The following is a 21,844-nucleotide window of genomic DNA, read 5'->3' as shown; positions in this document are numbered from 1 at the left end:
TGGCTGACAGACTCCATGTATAGGCATAAAAGGGACACAGACAGACAGATACAGAGATCCCCATATATGGGCTTAAAGGAGACACAGGCAGACAGACAGAGATCTCCATATATCGGCATGGAAGGGATAGAGACAGACAGACAGACAGACAGACAGACAGACAGACAGACAGACAGACAGACAGACAGACAGACAGACAGACAGACAGACAGACAGACAGACAGACAGACAGACAGACAGACAGACAGACAGACAGACAGACAGACAGACAGACAGACAGACAGACAGACAGACAGACAGACAGACAGACAGACAGACAGGTACCCTGAACGGGAACCAGTGGGCCTGCAGGTTTGGAAAAAGAAAGCTGTGCAATCCAGCAGTGAAATTATATTGTTCCTGCATCTTTCCATTTAGCAGGTTGTAAGAATTAACCTGAGATTGTTTACCCTGAGTCCCTGACCAAACTTTGAGTTTCCACTGAATCAAGTATGTTTGGAATTTGAGCTTGTATGAGTTTAAGCTCACACAACAATGTTGATGATGACCATAGTGCATTAGAATTGACAGGACAACTGTATTTTGCCTCAGGCATCTGTGTGCCAGACATACGATATAGTATAGGCTAGGCTACAAAATGAATATGTTCAGAGAAAGACCAAATGCCAACACAGATTCTGCCTTTGAAGTAATATGAGAGAGAGAGAGAGAGAGAGAGAGAGAGAGAGAGAGAGAGAGAGAGAGAGAGAGAGAGAGAGAGAGAGAGAGACTTCAGTGAGTGAGTTTGAGTGTAGGTGTTGTTGAACAGTAGATGTGTGTGCGTGCGTGCGTGCGTGCGTGCGTGCGTGCGTGCGTGCGTGCGTGCGTGCGTGCGTGCGTGCGTGCCAATGAATGCTCACATTCACAGCATTATCTGGAGTGAATGGCAGAAGCCGTAAGGTCCTGACCTGACTGTGTACGTGTTTGTAAGCATGTGTGTACCTTGATATTTGAGTCTGCCTGTGTGTGTCTGTCAGTGCGTTGCTGTACCATGCTGTCTCTCTTTTCAGAGGTGGGCATGCTGGCTGCTACTGTGTCGTACGTAGTCCTACTGTATGTCCCATTTGTGGTTGCAGGCATGTTTGGACAGACAGGATTTGGAGGAATTGAAGGAGAGGTGAAACAAGCTCTGCAGCAACAATGGCTGAAGTAAATGACTCCTGTTGCCTAATGTGAGACTCTTGTGTGTCTTATTCTCTGCATACTGTATGTATAAAAATGGACATTGTATACATGTATTAACTGGGTAATAGGCAAATTACTTCAAAGCTTGAGGGGCTGTATATACTGTAATTATGTTCAGAAAGAAAATAAGACATAAAGTAACAGGAAAATAAGACATATTATAACAATACAATAAAGACATACTGTACATACTAGACATACAAAACAGTCAGATAATCATACAGTTCAAGATAAATAGTAATCGTAATGAACATTGTAATAACATTATAATCAACAATGTCTGTAATTCTAGTGGGCACAGCCCTTTGCAAGTAGAGTTGAGATGATTGTCCTCTGTCTCTTAACAATATTGGATGGAGGGATGAATGTATCGACACACAGTATGGAAGGATAGATGGATGTATGGATGGATGTATGGATGGAGGGATGGATGGATGGATGGCTTCAATCCAAAGTAAAAGAACCGACAAAGTGCATAGAAATATCGATACATAGATACTAGATACTGGCATAAAAGTCAATTTGTGTAGGGGGTAGAAAGAACAGGGGAGAGAAATAGGGGGTGTACTGTCACTGACATTAAATGAGAATAATAGCTTATAATATAGGGAAAGAAAGGAAACTCCTCTTCCTTGTTTTAACAATACTAATTTCAAGGCACAAGTTCTTAGTATCGGACTCCTTGCATTGCAAAACGATTTTAGATCGATACAAGTCACCCTAGAAGTTTGCTGTTTGCATATCGAAGTAATTGGATCATTGGAATTGAAATTGATGCATCCATGCAACAATTACTGTATCGTTACACCCCTACTCTGCAGTGATTTCCGCTCCAAAACAGTGCAGTTGCCATACCAAGCTGTGATGCAATAGGTGAGGGGGGTACTTTCTATGGTGCAATGGCAAAAGTAGACCCTAAATAATTAGCCCTATATTCTCAAATTTGCAGGCATTGGAAAGACACCAAGCCTCACAATTGATACGTGCTGCCGCCATGTTGTCTCCGCCGATTTAGCCAAACCACTGTTCCACCACTGAAAACCATTGGTTTTCAACTGAGAACGTCAATATAATTCAAGATTATTTGGATGGGACTTATGTCGTCTTATCTGAATTCTATCTACGTGCATTTGTCCACACACGCACACGCACACGCACACGCACACGCACACGCACACGCACACACACACACACACACACACACACACACACACACACACACACACACACACACACACACACACAGCGCACACATACACGCACACGCACACGCACACGCACACGCACACGCACACGCACACGCACACGCACACGCACACGCACACGCACACGCACACCGCACGCGCACACACACACCGCACAGCGCACAGCGCACAGCGCACACACACACACACACACACACACACACACACACACACACACACACACACACACACACACACACACACACACACACACACACACACACACACACACACACACACACACACACACACACACGCTTATACTCATGTATACAAATTCTGTATGTATTTGTCTATTGATCCTGTCTGTGCCTTAACCTGGACTATCTCATATTGATCCTAACATCTCCTCATTTCATAGTCTTAAGATGTGACATCTGAACAAGAGCTAACCAGCTTTCACCTGCTGCAGTGGGCAGGGACTATAGAATCAACGTAGCAAGCAATAATGGCCTGTTAAAGCAGAGTAAAAATTTATAAATCATTATGTAATCTAACTTCTATCTCATCTTAATGGCCTGACATAGACGACAAACAGTTCTGTGATTCTATTGCGCATTATTGTAAAGAGATACTGACAAAATACTGTAGCAGACACAGAAAATGTATCATGTATGGATTGGAGACGCTTTGGATAAAGGCTCTATAGCAATGCAATAAATGGTCTGCATTCGTATAGTGCAATGTCTCTAAATGGTCCAATGTATCTACATTTGAGAGACATTGGGTTAATATCAGATGGATATTTGGGGCATGGGGACAATAAAGTCTAATTTATAGTTAATACAAAATATCAAACCTATGTCTTTCCAACAGGCTGTCTCACTCTGACACATTGCCTTGACATAGAGAATTCCTGAACTCCAGCCAACCTATAGGGACAGTGAAACAGCAGGTCGAGTTAATATGTCACCAAATGTGCATCATTGTGAAATCTTTGTGCGAGTATAAAAGACTGACCATGCAGAGATCACACTAGACACGCTGCCTGAGTGTCTCACACCCATCCACTCTCTCTCTTCGTTTCTACTCCACTACCTCTCTCCCAACTCTTCACCAGCCATGGGAGTCGCCCACAGCATTGGAGAGTAAGTATGAGGAATGAATGACAGGGGGTTTAAACAGTAAAAGGTGTGATTAATATATTTTTATAATTACACGAATTATAATGATGATACAAAGCAAGTCACATTTTTGCAAACGAACCATTTTCCTATTTGCATCATTATAGCAAAGGGGACTATAGCATTGGCACTCTAATGGAAGGCAAGCAGGAGCAATAATTTGGTTATTCATCTCAGCTGGATAGATGAATATCAGTGTGATGCGTGAGTGTGTGTGTGCGTGCGTACAGTATGTGTGGGCGTATGTGTGTGCGTATGTGCATGTGCATGTGTTTGTGTGTGTGTGTGTGTGTGTGTGTGTGTGTGTGTGTGTGTGTGTGTGTGTGTGTGTGTGTGTGTGTGTGTGTGTGTGTGTGTGTGTGTGTGTGTGTGTGTGTGTGTGTGTGTGTGTGTGTGTGTGTGTGTGTGTGTGTATGCTTTGTGGGAGAATGGGAAAGGGTTGGTGAGACAGACAGACAGACAGACAGACAGACAGACAGACTGACAGACAGACAGACAGACAGACAGACAGACAGACAGACAGACAGACAGACAGACAGACAGACAGACAGACAGACAGACAGACAGACAGACAGACAGACAGACAGACAGACAGACAGACAGACAGACAGACAGACAGACAGACAGACAGACAGACAGACAGGTACATAGAGAGAGGAATTTCATTTATGTACAATTACTTTTAGCAACCTTTTACTCACTGGTGGCTTTGACTGCTGCTACATCCAGTTACAAATTACCCTTAGAGTAAGTAAACTTTAAAATTACACAGCCAGGGTATAGCAGTTTGCAATTTTGCATATTTAACACAATAACCTACAATACATGTGCCCAGGAAAACATGTCTCACTCTGGGAAATATTTACAGATAGCTTGAAATGATAACAATGTTCCAAACTTGCTGTGTTGTATTTTGGCATCATTTGGTATAGAGGCAGTAATGATTCACTTCATAAAGAATTCAAAACACATTCCTTCTTCCCACTTTTCACGTCAAGGCCTGTCCGTACAGTGGCTTGATATGGTTTCAAATTGGCATTAGTTCAATATGATTGCCATTCTTTTGCAAGTGCTTTTGTGGAGTATAATAGAATGCAAACTATAAATGCTGTGTGTTTGCCTCTGCAGTGTGGACCACCTCTACACGTTCTTTGTGGAGTTGTCTCCTGATATCCACGCCAAGAAGCACCTCAAGCCCCGCTACCTCGTCAGGGAAAAGAACAGCAACAACCGCTACCTGGTGGTGGAGAAAGACAAAGTGGCCGTGATCAATAAGCTCCTCAGTAATCCTTCTGTCAACCCTTCTGCTAAGAACTGGGAGGTGAGAGGACACCTTCACATGCACCCCAGTGTTCCTATTCTTGGCGTGTCAGAATAGGTTAACATTCGGCGAAAATAGGTGAACATTAGTGAAAATAGCAGATCTACAAGCTCACTCATCATACGAGGGAAAAAGGAGGGGACCAAGGGGACCCACTATAAGGTTAACCCAACAAAACCGGGAAGGCATCTGTGTTTTATATTTTAACGCTGGCTATTCAAAAATGTACAAGCTCACAACTTTTACATGTTATTTTTGAGGAGAAAAAAATAACAATCTTGAAAGTGTGAGAACTACTGATTTAGAAGGCATTTGTAGAATCGGCCTCAGGTCAGGATATGACCTTTACTTGTACGTAAGCGGTTTATTTGTCACCCACTCATATACGCAGCAAAAGGTTGGAAACTGAAACTGTACTATTATGTAACACCTTAATTTCCCCCTGGGGATGAATAAAGTGCCTATACCTACCTACCTACCTACCTACCTACCTACCTACCTACCTACCTACGTATACTGTAATGTTTATTGTAAGGTAGCTTATGTTACAGTACAGTATATACCTTGGTATAACTGAAAAGTATGTGTATGCTTTTCTTTTGTTTGAAAGAAAACACATTAAAGGCTCTTTAGCTGTGTATTCTTGTAAGTTATGTACGTAGGCCGTCTGTCTATGTTGGATGTCTGTTTATCTTTTAAAGATACAATCATGAAGCTTACACTAATCACAACAGTGATGTAATGGCAACTTGCCAGGTAGCTGCGGGAAATCCTACCCTCCTAACCTATTTATGGCCATAACTTCCTCCCAAACCAACCCCTCTAAGCTCCTGTTTTGTGTGAACAGAAACCATTTTTCGAACCGCACCGTTAGACCAACGACGCTTCCTCTTGCAGTGCTCCCGACCAATGGAATAGTTGCTTTTTTTTTAGTGCTAGAATAGCGGTTACAAACAGGTGGGGGTTAATAGACATGTGGTGCTTGCAGAGCAATATGAGTGTGAGAGTCAGATCAAAAACTATGAGGATGCTACCAGCCAATATCAGGGTGCTTTATTTTGCAAATCACAGTTTGGAGCCTTATGTTCAGGTAGGACTGCTCTCTGACCAGCTTGAAAAATATATGTGTGTTTGTGTGTTTATGCGCTGTATGTACTGTGCAATGCATATTATGTGTAAAAAAATTTTTTTTCAAAGAATCATTCATTTATTTACCCTTATTTGGATATATTGTAATATCAGTAAAGTCCTCAGTACTAACTTAACTCCTATGGCGTAAAAATGGAACCCCTTATGAGTCCAGGTGTTTATGCTCTAGGGCACTTCGTGCCGCGCTGCAAACTTGTAAATCTGCTATTTTTGAAGATTTTTTTTTAATATCGAAAATGTTTGGAAACTTTTGAATACTTTGACTTTTTTTTGTTTACATCATCTTCTCTTCTGGGTGTCCCTGGCACAGAACATTTTCAGATGGGGGTCCACGGCTTAATACATATCCTTGGCGTGAAAACGTTTGATAACTACTGGAGTTAAATTAAACGGAAATAAGGGTCCACTCAATGGGCATAACTGTAGTGTTTGACAGTATGGGAGGGGGTCAGCATCTTGTAGCATCTTGCATAACTTTCCTAAAATATTTGTGGTGAGGCGTCATTTTTAAAAAAAGGGTCGAAAAAAGTGCAATGTGATGCATTGTGAGCTTGTGGGTCTGCTATTTTTGCTATTTTGAAAAAAGCACAAAAATAAATGACATGCCCAAAATAGGGTAGCCAGTTTTAAAGCTATTAATTAATGCATGGTTGCAGAAATAAAAGTAAGTGTCTATATAAGTGTCTAAAATGTGTATTGTCTTTCTTTACCTTGCAGATCATCACTGTGAAGGACTCCAAACATCGTCAGAGTATATGTAGCACAGAGGAGTCTGAACCGGAGGAGTCCGAGGACCAGGAGGAAACTGACGACCTCCTTCCTGTCCTCAGAGACCATAGCCAGATACTGGATGATCATCACCTAGAGACCGTGAGTCACTAATTGTGGTATCTGGAAAACCTCTGCCAGTAATTATAACCCCAGCAGGGCCTGCAGACTTCTTTCCATACTAAAGAAAATATTACTTTTATAGCAATAGTTGAACCACTTGAACACCAGCAGCCAAAAAATAGCCGTTCTACAAGCTCACAATGTGTCGCAATTGCGACACGTTGTGAGCTTGTAGATCGGCAATTTTTTGGGGGAAGAGATTTTGGTCCTTCTTACATAGAGGGTGGTTTTAGCACACTAGCAACAGTACGCTACTTTATTTATAAGGGTAGCCATACATTTGGCTTTAAAACGTACATCAAACTGGATTTATCTACCAATGTTCTTACTATCATATCCATCAACATTTTTGATTAATCCATTCTTCCTGTACCAACAGCTAGCCAACCACATGCCAGCCAGAACCCAGGGGTATCCATGGAAACTGGTCTACAGCACTGGGCTCCACGGCACCAGTCTGAAGACACTTTACAGGAGCATGGCTGACCTGGACAGCCCTGTCCTGCTGGTCATCAAAGACGTGCATCACAAGGTTGGCATATACCGCTCTCTCTGTTTCTGCCTTTTGTCTTTGCAACCACACCATGTTCCCCTCTCTCCCTTCCCAGCAGTGGTGGAAAAAGTACTCAAATGTTTTACTTATGAAAGTAAAAGTATCAATACTGCAATGTAGACATACTCTGTTACAAGCAAAAGTCTGGAATTAAAACATTCTTGAGTAAAAGTACATAAGTATTGGTATCAAAATGAAATTAAAGTAAAAAAGTACTCATTTTGCAGAATGTCCCATTTCACAAGTTTTCAAATGTATAAAAATCTTTATAGCAGATCTACAAGCTCACAATGCGTCGCATCGCAACGCATTGTGAGCTTGCAGATCGGCTATTTTCAAATGGCCGAAATGTATATAGGGCTGAAGTGGTTAGGTTATTTTGTAATAATAATAAAATCTACAAAGTAACTAGTAACTAAAGTTTTAAAATGATTGTGGTGGAGTAAAAGCACAATATTTGCCTCTGAGATGTAGTGGAGTAGAAGTAAAAGTACAGAAAATTTGAAATACTCCAGTAAAGTAAAGAATACCTCGAAATTGTACTTATAAGTACAGTACTTGAGTAAATGTACTTATTTACTTTACACCACTGCTTCCCAGCAATGTCAGTCGAAGCACTGTCTGCCGCCAAGCTCTCACTTTGATGAAGAGCAACGCAGTGGAGTACTACTGTAGACACTAACCAGAGCCATCTGTCTCCCAGGTGTTTGGAGCCTTTTCCTCTGACCCTTTCAGAGTCAGTAGATATTGCTATGGGACAGGAGAGACTTTCCTCTACAGTTTCAACCCCGATTTCAAGGTAAGACAGGAATATTCAACTTTATTGGTGGGGGAAGTCCCAAGATGAGACTTGCTGGCAGAGAATGGTTTAGCTCAATGGTTCTCAAACCTTTACTTTTCAAGGTCTCCCCTTAACTCTGACAGTATACAAATGGAACCAAATGGACCTGTTAGGGTCCATTTGGTTCCATTTGTATACTGTCAGAGTTACAGACTTGTAAAGGTCAATTTAGACCCCCCTAAAGGAACCCAGAGAGTCCCTGAAATTCACTTTAAGAACCACTGGGTTTAGCTTGTCAGTTGACTAAACTGGGAGAACTGAATAGATTGCCAAGAATGGAATAGAATTTTCAGTAAATGCTGAAATATTTGACAAACACACAATTATACACAAGTTGTAATTATTGTCACCGTATTAATTATTATTAGTTATCATAATTTTGAACATGCATGCATTTTTGGTCTGTGCCATTTTTAAGTGCTGTTTCATCCCTCTCACACAGGCCTACAGATGGACTGAGGAGAACTCTTACTTTGTGAGAGGCCACTCAGATTCACTGCAGATTGGTGGAGGAGGGTAAGTCATCTGCTTTATTACCTTTTTACATTAAAATGTATACTTTTCAGGAATGTATAACGGTAGATTCCCTAATCATCTCTGCCATATAATGATTTAAAAAAATACTTTCTACGCTCGTAAAATAAATACCATATTTCTAAGATACACTTCAAAGATTATGGCATGCCTTTTCTTACAAGATAAAACAGCAACCCTTTGTAGGGATTTGGTTATAGGCTAATGTGTCATTTTCTTGCTCTGCTTGTAGGAGTGGCTTTGGTCTATGGCTGGATGCTGACTTGTACCATGGTTCCAGCTCCACGTGTGCCACCTTCCACAACCCACCTCTTTCCACAGAGCAAGACTTCATTATACAAGACCTCGAAGTCTGGACCATACAGAACGAATGGGGGAAGAACTGAGTAGAAATGAAGAGAGAGAGAGAGTACAAATAAGCTAAATGTAAGACTTAAACGCTTCAAAGCTTGCATCAGGCCGGGATGGGTTTAGCCCCTGGCTTGCGTAACTTCTCAGAGCAATACCTATCAAGTGTGGTTTGGTTATGCCATGTTGCCTTACCAAGTGGTTCTCAGGCTGTTTTTTTTATCTGGATTTTATTGTTGTCTTGTGCTAATGTACTTCTGCTTGCTAGTTTGATTTGCATTTTCACCTGATTCTACATAATGTTCTCAAGGCTCGAGAGAAGTGCCAAGGTTCAGGGTATAGGTGATTTAAACCACCAGATATGGTCATGTTTCTATAAGGCAAGTAACTGGCTTCAAATGCTTTGATCCCTCCATCGTTTAACCTTGTGGCGAGGAGAGGGGAGCATCGTAACATTAGGTTTAAATTACTTCTATTGAATGAAGACCTCTTATCCACAACACGCTGTTTCAAGCCAAGGGTCATGAAACGGAGGAGTGGGCACTGGGCACTATAAGGAAGAGTGGGCACCTCAATGTAAAATTGGCTATTTTGGGGGGAAATGGTCTCAAGTACATGCATGGTATCATCATTATCAGACTTGAATTTACCCTTCAACTTGTTTATGCCCAAAATGACTGGCTAAATAGGTTTCTTAGCAATTTGTAGCAATTGTAAAAAATATTAGGCCTCAATTGTCGAATGTTCTAGCATGTTCTAATCATGTATAGGCCTACTTAGCTACTCAAAACCATTTTCCAAATATATATTTTTTTACATTTTGGAAAATAGATTCCATTTACATTGAGGTATACCCACTCTTCCTGTTAGCCTAACGATGAAACATATCCAATATATAAAGAGCCATAGAAAAGCCCCAAATCAAATAGAGAAACATTACCATTGGGTGAAGTGTAGTTTTCACATAACCGCAAAGAATGTAACATCATACGTATCTGTACGTTTTTTATGTCCCGTGGGACAATAGTTTGAATGTTCAGTGCTTAAGATGTAGCCTAAAGCTGCTGGTGAAGAAGACCTAAAGACTCTACCTAAAGGTACAGAATAAAAATATGTTGTTGCACTATAAACATAATGGTATCTTTGAAGTAGCCTAAACAGTTCGTGAGACATGTTTCTGATGGGATTATTTGACCTTTTTGATTGATTGAATACTTTATTTAGAAGTTTGCAGGGAAAAAGCACATGAAAGTTCAGTTTAGAGGTCAACTAAATAGGATTAAAAAGCCCATGAAAGCCTAACGGCTTGTTTCAAAGAGGGTCCTTATTTACTCAATTCATGGTGAAAATAAAACCCTCTGTTGTAAATGCAATTTGTCATCTAAAGACATGAAAGACAAATGTTCTTAAATCCTCTTTTAACCACTTTCAACTGGTCGTTCATATTTTCTACTTGTCATTTTTGTCGAAACATTTCAAAAATGTCAAAAGATTACTTATTTTTTTGTCTTATTTTTTTACATGTAGCTCGTACAACAAAGTACAAAATAGGGATTAAGTGGTTAATGAACCATATTTAAATGTCTATTTTTATTTATTTTATAACGAATGAATCCACGGTGGTGAAAAGTATGCTGTGCGCCTGTTTGTCTGTGCTTCCTGTTTTTCCTGTGTTTGAATATCTGTCATGCAGTGCTGGCACTGTCAAAGTCTGTTTGAGGATTGAACCATATTAAAGCATTGGATTTCCTAGTGCTCTGAATTTCTATTAAGGAGAATATGAATATTTTATTTGCAGCTTTTTATACATATATATAATATACAAATAACAAGTAGACAGGTACAAAAAGTAGACACGTACAAATAATAACAAACCATGACTTCAATTTAATACGACTACACAAGGAAGCTGAAACATATATCTCTGTAATCCTAAATATTTATTAAGTACAATAACATCAAAAGAAGAAAAAAGAGAAGAGTACTGAACTCTTCAAATAAGATATGTACGGTATTGCAGTAAATGTAACTTGCAATGATTTTGTATCCATAATAAACAACGTTTTAAAGAATAGCATTAATTTCCACTGAAGCTGAAGACTGTTACCCTATAACATTGCAAATAAATTCACCTACTGGGTGGAAAACTAAATATCAACACTCATTTCATTTCTTTTCTAATGATTAATAGAGGAATTTCACATACTCAACCACGCACGCACACACACGCGCACGCGCACACACGCACGCACGCACGTGCACACACACACACACACACACACACACACACACACACACACACACACACACACACACACACACACACACAGCTTTACGCTGTCTTCTGCTTTATTCAGAAGTGGAAATAGGCTAAAAGAATGTCAACAAGTAGGCCTAAACAGTATAATACTGTGTAGGCTACTGGCAGTGGTTCTCAAAATGAGGAGCAATTTGAACAACTTTAACCCTAATTTATACTTTATATCTACAAACTCACAACGCATCGCATCATGATGCTTTGTGAGGTTATAGATCTGCTATTTTTATTTTTAAAATATATTCTTTGGGGCTTTTATGCCTTTATTTGACAGGACAGTAGGCTGACATTGAATGGGGCGAGAGATGGGGGGTGACACACAGCAAAGGTCATCAGGATCGGGAGTCGAACCCTCGACACGCTGTCAAGCTGGATAACCAGCGTATGTGATATGCGCCTGGACCGCTAGGCCAGCGGGCACCCTAGATCTGCCATTTTTGCACGATTTTGAAAACATTTTGATACTGTAAAAAATATATAGTTTTTTTTTACAATTTGAATCAAATTTAGAATTCAAATTCATTTATTTCATGTTTTTTTTTTTTACATTTGGAATAATCTTGAAAAGACACAAATGTTCTCTTATGGGGTTCCCAACACAAAATCTTTTCAGATGCTGGTCCACAGCCAAATAGATGGGATTGGGGGTCCTTCATGTGAAAATGTTTGAGAAACAACCACAACCACTGCTGTACATGTTCTGGTTACAAGCTCTGATCCAAGTTGCAAGTAGGCTACGTACTGTACTGCTAGGAGGTCAAGGATCAGTGTTTCTATTCTATTTGAAAGGTATTGCTGGAGATAAAAAATCCCACAAAACTGTAAATTGATCAAATCTGTGACCATGGTCCTACTGAGGTTTCTGCTAGCCTCCCTGTCCACCTTAAGAAATATGAGATGGTATTAATAAATAACAGTATTGTATGGGTGTATGCTATTTTTTTGGGTTGACTCTGTATTTGATCATTCTAATGCTGAGTCTGATACTTCTGTGGAACAGTTAATGACAAATGCTGTTGCAAGCTCTGTTGTAAACCCTTTCCATTTTGAACTTGTCAGTCTCTGAAGTCTGTAAAGCTCTGAAAGTGTAGACAGTGAAATGTCAGTAGTCTTGGACAAACTTCAAGACCCATATCTCCTGAAGACATTTTCTTATTACAGGGCCCATACAGCTTCTGTTTTAATATGTTTATGAACAGTAGGGGCTACAACACCCCAAATCTGCTTACGTCCTAGCATTCTTTATTAAAAAGTGATCCGATGTGAATAACTATGCCATTATTTCTTTATAGCAAAGTCTTTGAATCCCTTGTGAATGCTCAATTAAAGCAGCTCCAGTTCCTAGGAAAGTAGCATCCTGATTGAGAGTCATGTCTGCTGCAGCAATGCTAGTGGCAAATTACATCATTAATTCACTTTACAAAAAACAGTCTGTTTGTTGACTTCTATAATTATTTTTATTCCCTCAAATTATGTAGACTGCATGGGCAGGAAGAGAGTTCTTTCTGTACATTTAGGAACCCATTGAATACATAGGCCACTACTTTTAATCAATAGGTTATAGGTCTATGTCTTCATGCGTTTTATGAATAATTTTATATTGCTGCTTCATGTTGCCTATATTGAGTCCCCGGTTAAATACAGTGTTGTAAAGTCACTAAGTACATTTACTCAAGTACTGTACTTAAGTACAATTTTGAGGTATTTTTTACTTTACTGGAGTATTTCTAATCAGTACTTTGATTATTATATACATTTCGGCCATTTGAAAATAGCCGATGTACAAGCTCACAATGCGTAGCGATGCGACGCATTGTGTATTTTCAAAAGATTTCTATACATTTGAAAACTTGTGAAATGGGACATTCTGCATAATGAGTACTTTCTACTTTTGGTACTTTAAGTACATTTTGTAATTTTTTAATACTTTGTAGGCCTATGTCTACATTTCAGTATTCACACTTTTACTCAAGTAAAAAATGTGAGTACCTTTTCCACCACTGGTTAAATACTAGCTGTAGTATACAACCCTCGTAGACGTATTTATGATTCTGACGTCTTCAATCTACGAGTTGTAGGGTTCACGCCCCATGGAGACCTGGACGTTCTGCACTATGCCCCGTAGACACTCCAAACATGTACAAATGTAAAAATAAAGGTGCTTAACCCCAAGCCTCAAATGTTAACTGGCTCTACGGGGTAGTAGTTTAATGTAATAATCCATATCTTTCAATGAAGAAGTGTTTTAATGCCGTCAGTGGCCGAACGCCATTTTTTCACCATCGTTTACTTCCTGTTTACATTTAGTGTAATTCCGGGTTCCACCGGATGCGCCCCGTCACTACCCGTCACTACCGCCCATTGGGAACTTCCGACAGAATCGGCCACAGACGGCATTAAAACACTTCTTTATTTAAAGATATGGATAATTACATTAAACTACTACCCCGTAGAGCCAGTTAACATTTGGGGCTTGGGGTTAAGCACCTTTATTTTCACATTTGTACATGTTTGGAGTGTCTACGGGGCATAGTGCAGAAAGTCCAGGTCTCCATGGGGCGTGAACCCTACGACTCTCGTAGATTGAAGACGTCAGAATCATAAATACGTCTACGAGGGTTGTATACTACAGCTAGTTAAATACATAAATAGATAAATGAATGGATGAATGAATGAATACATGGGTTTCAAACACGTTATAAAACGGTGAATAAAATTCATGTGCAACGAGCCTGTCTGCGTCTCTGTGCCGCCCTCTAGTGGCCAGATGGAGCTAACCATATCAATCGATCACATCGTCAATCGTTTGCCCTCCCCTTTCCCTGCAGCTGAACTCGACTGTTCACGCCTTAATGTTGACAGTTCCACAGGTCAGCCAAGTAATATCATCATGTCAACAACAATGGCAGCAGCCGAGGAGACATCAGAACCTAATAAAACAAACGCTAACCACAGCGAAGGATATGACAAGAAATGCATATTCTGCAGAGTCGTGAACAAAGAGATGGGCACGGAGCTTCTTCACAGTGTAAGCACATATTATAGGCTAGTACTACTAGCCATGGCTCACATCATGCTCGTCTGTCACCTCACCGGCGTCATGGAGCAACTTTTACCTGGTTGTGGCATTTTCTCCATTTACAACCCGTACATCTACATAATCGTTCAGATTTCAAATGTAAAGTGGTAGCCCCATGGCCATGGATGTAACAAGTTGAAACGCTCGGGTCTAAGTACCCGTATCTTCCGTATTGTTCAATAAAAAGCATTTTAATCCGTTCGGCGGCCATTTTCTCACAGAGTTATAATGTATCAGAGTGCAATACACCCCCAACCGATAGGATCGCTTAGTTGAAAGCATATGAAGAACATTTTGGAAGAAATGGCCACCGATCGGATTAAAATGCTTTATTGAACAATACGGAAGATTCGGGTACTAAACCCAAGCGTTTCAACTTGTTACATCCGTGGCCGTGGGGTAAACACTTTAGATTTGAAATTTGAACGTTTATGTACGGGTTGTAAATGGAAAAAGCAGGAACAAGTTGCGCCAGGACTGTCATGATATTACAGTCATGTGTCAGGGCTAAGGCTAGTACTAATAACTGTACCACTACAGTATATTAGTACCACCTCCCTCTTCTGTTTGTCGCTATAGTTGTTAAAGGTATTGGCAAGAGCTATAGAAGAGAATTCAGATGTATGAATCTTTGTTATTAACATTGTCTCTGAAAACCTCAGGGTGGTATATATGTATTTTTTTGTAATCAGCTACTGAATTTGAATGCTGTCGTATTTTTATTATCATTTACCACTTAACCCCATATGGTTGAGTGGAGTCCCTCAGGGCTCTATAGTGTATTTTCAGTTTTCTCAGTTATTGTGGGGAAAGCTTTCTCTGAAAATAGCTGATCGATATGCTCACGTTGCAACGCGTTGTGAGCTTGTCGATCTGCTATTTCCTGCGAAAGCTTTCCCAGAATACGGATGCTGGGGTTTAAGTGGTTAAACAAAATAATATGTTTACAAATTAAACTGACCTGAAATCAGCACCATATGGCCACGATGACCATGTAAATGTTGGCATTGTAATTCTCTTCTGTTATTATTACCACAGGATGAGGAGCTCACCTGTTTCAGAGACATCAAACCAGGAGCCCCCCACCATTACCTGGTGGTCCCCACTAAACATGTTGGAAACTGCAAGAGCCTCGGCAAAGAACACATACCAATGGGTAGGACTTATTGGTCACTACAGCTTATGAAATAGTTGAGCAGTTTATATTCCACATAGCTGACATGTCCTTTGTCAAGGAGAACCAGAAATACTGGATTGCAAGTTTGAATGTATTAAGCAACAACTGAGTGGCATAAAAGAGTGACTATATCGTCCTTACGCTCCAAGTTAACCCACTAAAACCAGGAAACCATCTGCGTCATTCATTTTCGATTTTTGTTGGCTATTAAAAAATAGCAGATATACAAGCTAACAGCGTGTCACTTCGCGCCGCGCTGCGAGCTTGTACATCTGCTATTTTTGAGAAATCTTGAAAGTGTGAGAACTACTGATTTAGAAGGCATTTGTAAAATCGGCCTCAGGTCTTATAGGGTTAAAACAGTTTATTTTGTTAAAGAATAACTGCACAAATATGGAAACCCTCACAATAGTGTTGTGTTTTTGTGTCCAGTGGAGCAGATGGTGGAGACAGGGAAGGCGATCCTACAGAAGAACAACGTCACAGACCTCAGTGATGTCAGGTGGGACAATGGTTATTTTTGTAAAGTAAAGCCCTACTTTGTTTTAGGACAGTGTCAAGTAAACGTAGGGGGAAAAGACCATCTACAAGCTTACAATGCGTCATCATGATGCAACGCATTGGGATCTTGAAGATCAGCTATGTTAGCTATTTATGATTTTTTGGGGAAAGTGTAAGTGGTTAACTCATTCACTGCCATTCACTAAATAGCCCAAAAAGCCCAGACTGCCAGGTTTTGCGATTTTCTTACCTTTTCAAGTACATCAGCAGTAAATCTTTGGATCGCGTTATCTCCTGGTTCTGTGTGAAAAACGGAGAAAAAAAAGAGACGTCAAAAGTCGTCATTTGCGGTGTGTGGGCACTCGATTTACAGCCGCCAAAAGACGTCATTGGCAGGGAATGAGTTTGTGTGGTTGTGTTTATACATATTTAATCAATGAAAAGTAGAGCTTGTGACTTAATCATTTCTACATTGGATCCATTGGAACACATTTTCCACCCGACAGCAACGATATACTGTGTATACTTTCCCTTTTGTCTGTAGGTTTGGCTTCCATTTGCCTCCATTCTGTTCCGTCACCCACCTACACCTGCATGTCCTAGCGCCTGAAAGTCAATTGGGCTTCATGTCCCGCCTCTTCTACAGACTCAACTCCTATTGGTTCATCACGGTAAGCCTCATCAGATCTGCATAGATGTGTAATTATTTCTTCAAGTACTAAGGATGTTTTCTTACAACCGCGGAGTACAGATGCCAAATAATTAAATCCTATAGATCAGGGGTTCCCAAAATTGTAATAGACAAACAAACTAAAAACTAAAATAGCAAAAACCTTGTGAATGATGTGTTCCATCATTCACAGTAATTACATGCTCAAAATAGGGATGACAGTTTGAAAGTGATTGCCCCCCCTGGGCCCTGACAGCCCCTATTGGTGGCTGCGGTCCCCACTTAGAAAACCTGTGATAATTATAGGTTTAGCATCGGGTTTTGTTAACTGGAATAAGACAAGCCTGTAGACAAAGCTATTACTGTTAACTGTGTTCTGTTACTCTTACATACTGTATGTGTTGCTGCTCATTTAGACTGTGCTAATTTGTTCCATCATTCAACCACAGCTACTTCTGTGAACAGTTATAATGCCACCACTTTCTGGCACCAGTTTCTTTTATTTTCAAATAATCATCAACATAAGTCGGTTATTGGTTCTAAATATGTTTCGATATGTTTTTATTTAATTGCCCAACCCTATTGTCTTGGGTTTGGAATTCATCAATTGGGAGTAAAGTATTAGAGCTCTAACTCGCATGCCATGTATCTGTTGATCTGTTGTAGGCAGAGCAGTTGATTCAAGATCTCAATTCGAAAGGAGAGACCAATTGATCACTTTGTTTGGACGCACTGCATTCTTGGATTACCTGCCACAGGCACAGGGTGTCCAAGGTTCCATACTGTTCCAGACACTGTGTTGGATAGTAGGCTGCTGCACACACTACAGGAGACTGTACTACAGTCATGAATGTATTGCCATGACTGATGTCGATGTTTTAAAATGAGGAAATATTTATAATTAAAGACTTCTTGTCTTTGTAACTCCAGTATTGCCTAATTTCAGAAGATGCCAAATATAGCTTTTTGTTTTTTGTTGCTACTTGAAACAACGTAATTATAATATTTTGGCACTGTACTGTAGGTAGTATAGGGTACAGTAGGTAGCTACTTCTTTGCTTTGACAGTAGGAATGAGCTAAATTAAATCTTCATTTGTTCGCAGCAATGATGAAACATGCATGATCTACTGTAAATGCATCCACTATATTTTATGGACCAAGATTTTGACGATTAATCGTCACTCAAATAATTGCGATTAACGATTTAATTGTGTTTCTGTGGTTGAACATTATTGGAACATTATGAATAAAATGTTTATTTCTGTTTGGTTTTTAGGCTTTGTACACAAAAGGTACACAGGGCAGATATGACAAATAACACATATTTAATTACTTTATACTTAAAAAATAAACATTAATAGTGGAAATAACCGATCTACAAGCTCAACATGAACATTTTAACATGGAAACGATTATGCAAAAAATTCTTGCGATTATCTCAAACAATTGCGATTATGTAATAATTGTGATAGGTCTAACCAAGAGAAGAGAGCATGTTATAGATTACTAAATAAATGAATGATAAATAAATGCATGATATTGAAGGCATTCTTGTAAAGAGACAGAAGTGTGCAGTGAGTAATAAAAGTCCACAATTTGGCAGATTAACTGACACACAAGACTGCCTCACGTACCAAAAAAGTACTTATGTTCTATCAATTACATACCCCATGAAGCCTTGAATTCATGGAGATTTTTTTGTTTTTGTAACATTGCTGAGCCAATAATTTGATGACCAACAGGAGACCAAGTTATACAATTGAGTCTCCTACTGACCAGCCACATGGTCATCAAATTATTGGCTCAGGAATGCGACAAAAACAAAAAAAATCTCTTTTTTTGGGGTGAACTACTCCTTTAACTTTGTAAACAAATTGTTTTGCATGGAAATCTTTCACTCAGTTCAATATGATTAATATGTGCTAATAGAATATTGAAAAACATATCAATGTAATGGATTATCATCTCTGTGACATGATGGCCAGTTTGTGCCTGTGCATACTTGTTAACTCTGTTAATAGTATGCTGAGTTACCTCAACATAGAATAGATTCACTGAGATATTTGCTTGTGCTATATATGGAAATGATGTAAAACAACTAAATCACATGTAAAAGTATGTCTTTAACGATGAAGAATTGTAACTGATTAAATGTTATTGCTGCTTCCCATTGCAGTGTGTGTGGTTAGTGAGTGACATGACTAGGGCTAGGCTAATACCCTTCAATGGTATCACTTTACACTCCTGCTCATTCATTACTTCAAGCTACACCAATCAACAATAGTGCCTCCACTTCATAAAACAAATAGGCTACAACAATAACAAGACCTGTAATGCTTAATTTTTATTTGTTCAAGCATATAGTAAGTAAAATAGGCAAAACCTCAACTTGAGAAGCCCATCCTTTTAAATGCACATGTAATTAGAAAATATTGACCTTATCTGTGCTCTGTATCTTGCAGATGCCAAAATATATTCACTGTTTAATGATCATTCCCTTTCGGTATGCAATTTATAGCAGTCATTGCTATTCTGTTGTATTCAATTCTGCTTTACTAAAGTTATCTATCTTTTTGCTTACCGAAACAAACAGATTTTCAAGTGTTGTGTGTGGATAGCTTGAAAATCTGGTATTTTCAGCGACTGATATGGTTGTACAAGAAAATATACATTACAGCAGGCTTAAGGCAGCATTTGAAGCCTCTTGCATATGTGCATAATATGCTGTTTTACACAACATTGTGTTTACCATACAATGGTAAACAAAGTAGGAATGGCTAAAGAACAGGGCAGACGGAAGTTGCATGTCCTCCAGTCCCCAGGCCAGAGCGATCAGGTTCATCCTATAGCACCATATTGCCTGTCATGGGCCTACTCATGTTCTCCTTGGCCGTGGTCCAGTCCCATTAACCAATCTGGCCTAATTTCAGCCGCCCCCTTGTCCAGTTTACATACATGAAAGAGCTAGTGGAGGAACAATTGTGAAAAGAGATGCATTCAGCAAATTGTGAAGGGAGGGGGGTGGATTTTTGATTCGGACATACATTTTGGTGGAATATCCCAGGATAATATGCAATTCTACCACTTTATCAAAATGTTTTGGTTTGTTTTTTACAATACTAAATTTAGAGTAAACAATTTACCCTCCACACACAGTTCTGTGTTGCCACTGCTAATTGTAAATGCACCCTACTGGGTACTTTACAATACATATTTAATGGATCTATACAACAGCCCTTCTGTTTCCTATACCAATTATTTTGAGTTCTCTGGGCTGCATACTTTCTCCCTAATATCTTGATAGCACTGATAGACATGGTAACAAAACTATTCCATTCCTGAAGGTGCATATACATTTGAATGTAATAATAGCCATTATCACTTAGTTTAATACATTTTGGTCTACAATGTCAATTAGAATTTCAGCTACTCTCAATGTCAAATGTTAATTTCAACAGCTCAGCTCGGTAAAATAGCAAACAAATGTTCTACTGGTGTTGAAGCAGAAATAATTTACATCTTTTCATGGATGTGGTCCGAAATAATTATGCATTGTCCTTTCCACTGAGGAGGACTGATAAAGGATGATTAATGTTCAGGATTTTATTTTGAATAATTTGCAAAAGCAACATTTGCTTTATTAGATTGTATAGTGTAGAGAAACAGGAAACTGAGGCCATAGAGAAGGGAGACATGCAACACATGATGGGAGTCGGATTCAAACTCGGGTCCTCACAAATCACAAGGAGCATGTGTTCCGTGCACTAACCAGCTGAGTCTCCAGACACCCCAATGTCCAGGTCCATGATTTTAGTCAATAAAACTATTTTTTCTTTATTTACAATGTGCAATGAAAAGCTCAATTGTCCACCAAAAAGTGTCACTTTTTTAATGAATGTAGTGCAATGACTCTCCTCCATAAACCCTCTTCTTTGAACCAGTCCAGAAAGCATTACCTTGGTCACTGAAGCAGAGTGATGACCACTCTGTCATCCTGCCCCTGCCACAGCATCTCTCCCTGAAAGTGAACCAGCCCCTGTTTCCTGGCTCGTAACAGAATCCCCACTAGTTTGCTAGAGATGGTCACATAGCGCTCAAACAGTTTCCCAAATTCTACCGTGGTCACCTTCATGTTATCACCACCACCACCACCTCCACGTCCATTCGTGCCCCGTGGCTCTCCTATGTCCCTTATCACCTCGCACAGCTGCTGCACCTCCCGGCTGATGTGCGTGTGAGCGTCCTTCCCCCGCTGCTCCGTCATGGAGCCCTGGAGGGGCTTCCCGTAGCCATCCTGTCCCCTCTGGAGGACAACCGCGGTTGTCTTGGCGTCGTGACTAAAGGGGTTGTGCTTCTGGTACTCCTGGCGCTCGTCGGACCACTTCTGCCAGTTCTCCTTCAGGCCCTTCACGGAGACCACACACGCTGTCCCATCATCACTGCACTGAGGAGGTGGAGAGAGGTCACTTTCTGTCTGCATGATGCTGCCTCCTTGGATACCCTACACTTCAAGGGATCTATACAGTCCTACAGCAAATAGAAGGAAAGAAAATAACATCTGTTTATTTGGTTATTTTAGTTACTGTACATGAAATAATGACGTATGAAGAGGAATAAGTCCTTTTCTTGCACTATTATGCCTGAACTGCACCTACTGTACCTAATCTGCTGTATATAGAATATACTGTGAAGTTGTTTACACAAAGTTAGGTGGCAGCTACTGAAGAAAAAATGCTGGTGGTGTATACAACATACCAAGTTTTTTCTTTTTATGCACATGTATATTTGATTTGATGTTGCTCTTTCTATTCTCTTTTTGCACTCTCTTTTCTTTAAATCTTTTTACGTTTTCTATCATTATTCTATTGTT

At 39.9% G+C, this 21,844-nt stretch overlaps 3 protein-coding genes across 4 annotated transcripts; 2 read left to right on the top strand and 1 right to left on the bottom strand.

The window, feature by feature from the left end:
* The first annotated feature begins 3,485 nt into the window (after window positions 1–3,485).
* ncoa7a (nuclear receptor coactivator 7a) lies at window positions 3,486–11,304 on the top strand. Of its 2 annotated transcripts, XM_080427107.1 has the most exons (7): window positions 3,486–3,556; window positions 4,721–4,913; window positions 6,780–6,932; window positions 7,333–7,485; window positions 8,210–8,305; window positions 8,790–8,863; window positions 9,114–11,304. In XM_080427107.1, the coding sequence occupies exons 1-7, from the start codon at window positions 3,531–3,533 to the stop codon at window positions 9,265–9,267; spliced, it is 849 nt and encodes a 282-aa protein (XP_080283233.1). In that variant the 5' UTR covers window positions 3,486–3,530; the 3' UTR covers window positions 9,268–11,304. The 2 variants fall into 2 exon arrangements, with proteins under 2 accessions (XP_080283233.1, XP_080283234.1); XM_080427108.1 differs by lacking the exons at window positions 3,486–3,556; window positions 4,721–4,913 and adding an exon at window positions 5,759–6,003 and having other exon boundaries at window positions 9,114–11,302.
* A 3,100-nt stretch (window positions 11,305–14,404) lies between these two features.
* Window positions 14,405–19,025, top strand: hint3 (histidine triad nucleotide binding protein 3). Its single transcript, XM_080426299.1, has 5 exons — window positions 14,405–14,574; window positions 15,664–15,781; window positions 16,235–16,304; window positions 16,848–16,974; window positions 17,640–19,025. The coding sequence occupies exons 1-5, from the start codon at window positions 14,437–14,439 to the stop codon at window positions 17,685–17,687; spliced, it is 501 nt and encodes a 166-aa protein (XP_080282425.1). The 5' UTR covers window positions 14,405–14,436; the 3' UTR covers window positions 17,688–19,025.
* Window positions 19,026–20,935: 1,910 nt separating this feature from the next.
* LOC308083598 (actin-binding Rho-activating protein) lies at window positions 20,936–21,454 on the bottom strand (the record flags this gene model as incomplete). Its single annotated transcript, XM_080425913.1, has 1 exon — window positions 20,936–21,454. The coding sequence occupies one exon, from the start codon at window positions 21,452–21,454 to the stop codon at window positions 20,936–20,938; it is 519 nt and encodes a 172-aa protein (XP_080282039.1).
* Between the last annotated feature and the right edge of the window lie 390 nt (window positions 21,455–21,844).

The sequence above is a fragment of the Gymnoscopelus braueri genome (genome assembly GCF_963280865.1).
Source record: "Gymnoscopelus braueri genome assembly, chromosome: 4".
In the NCBI taxonomy this organism is placed as follows: Eukaryota; Metazoa; Chordata; class Actinopteri; order Myctophiformes; family Myctophidae; genus Gymnoscopelus; species Gymnoscopelus braueri.
This window is presented reverse-complemented; position numbering and strand designations above follow the sequence as displayed.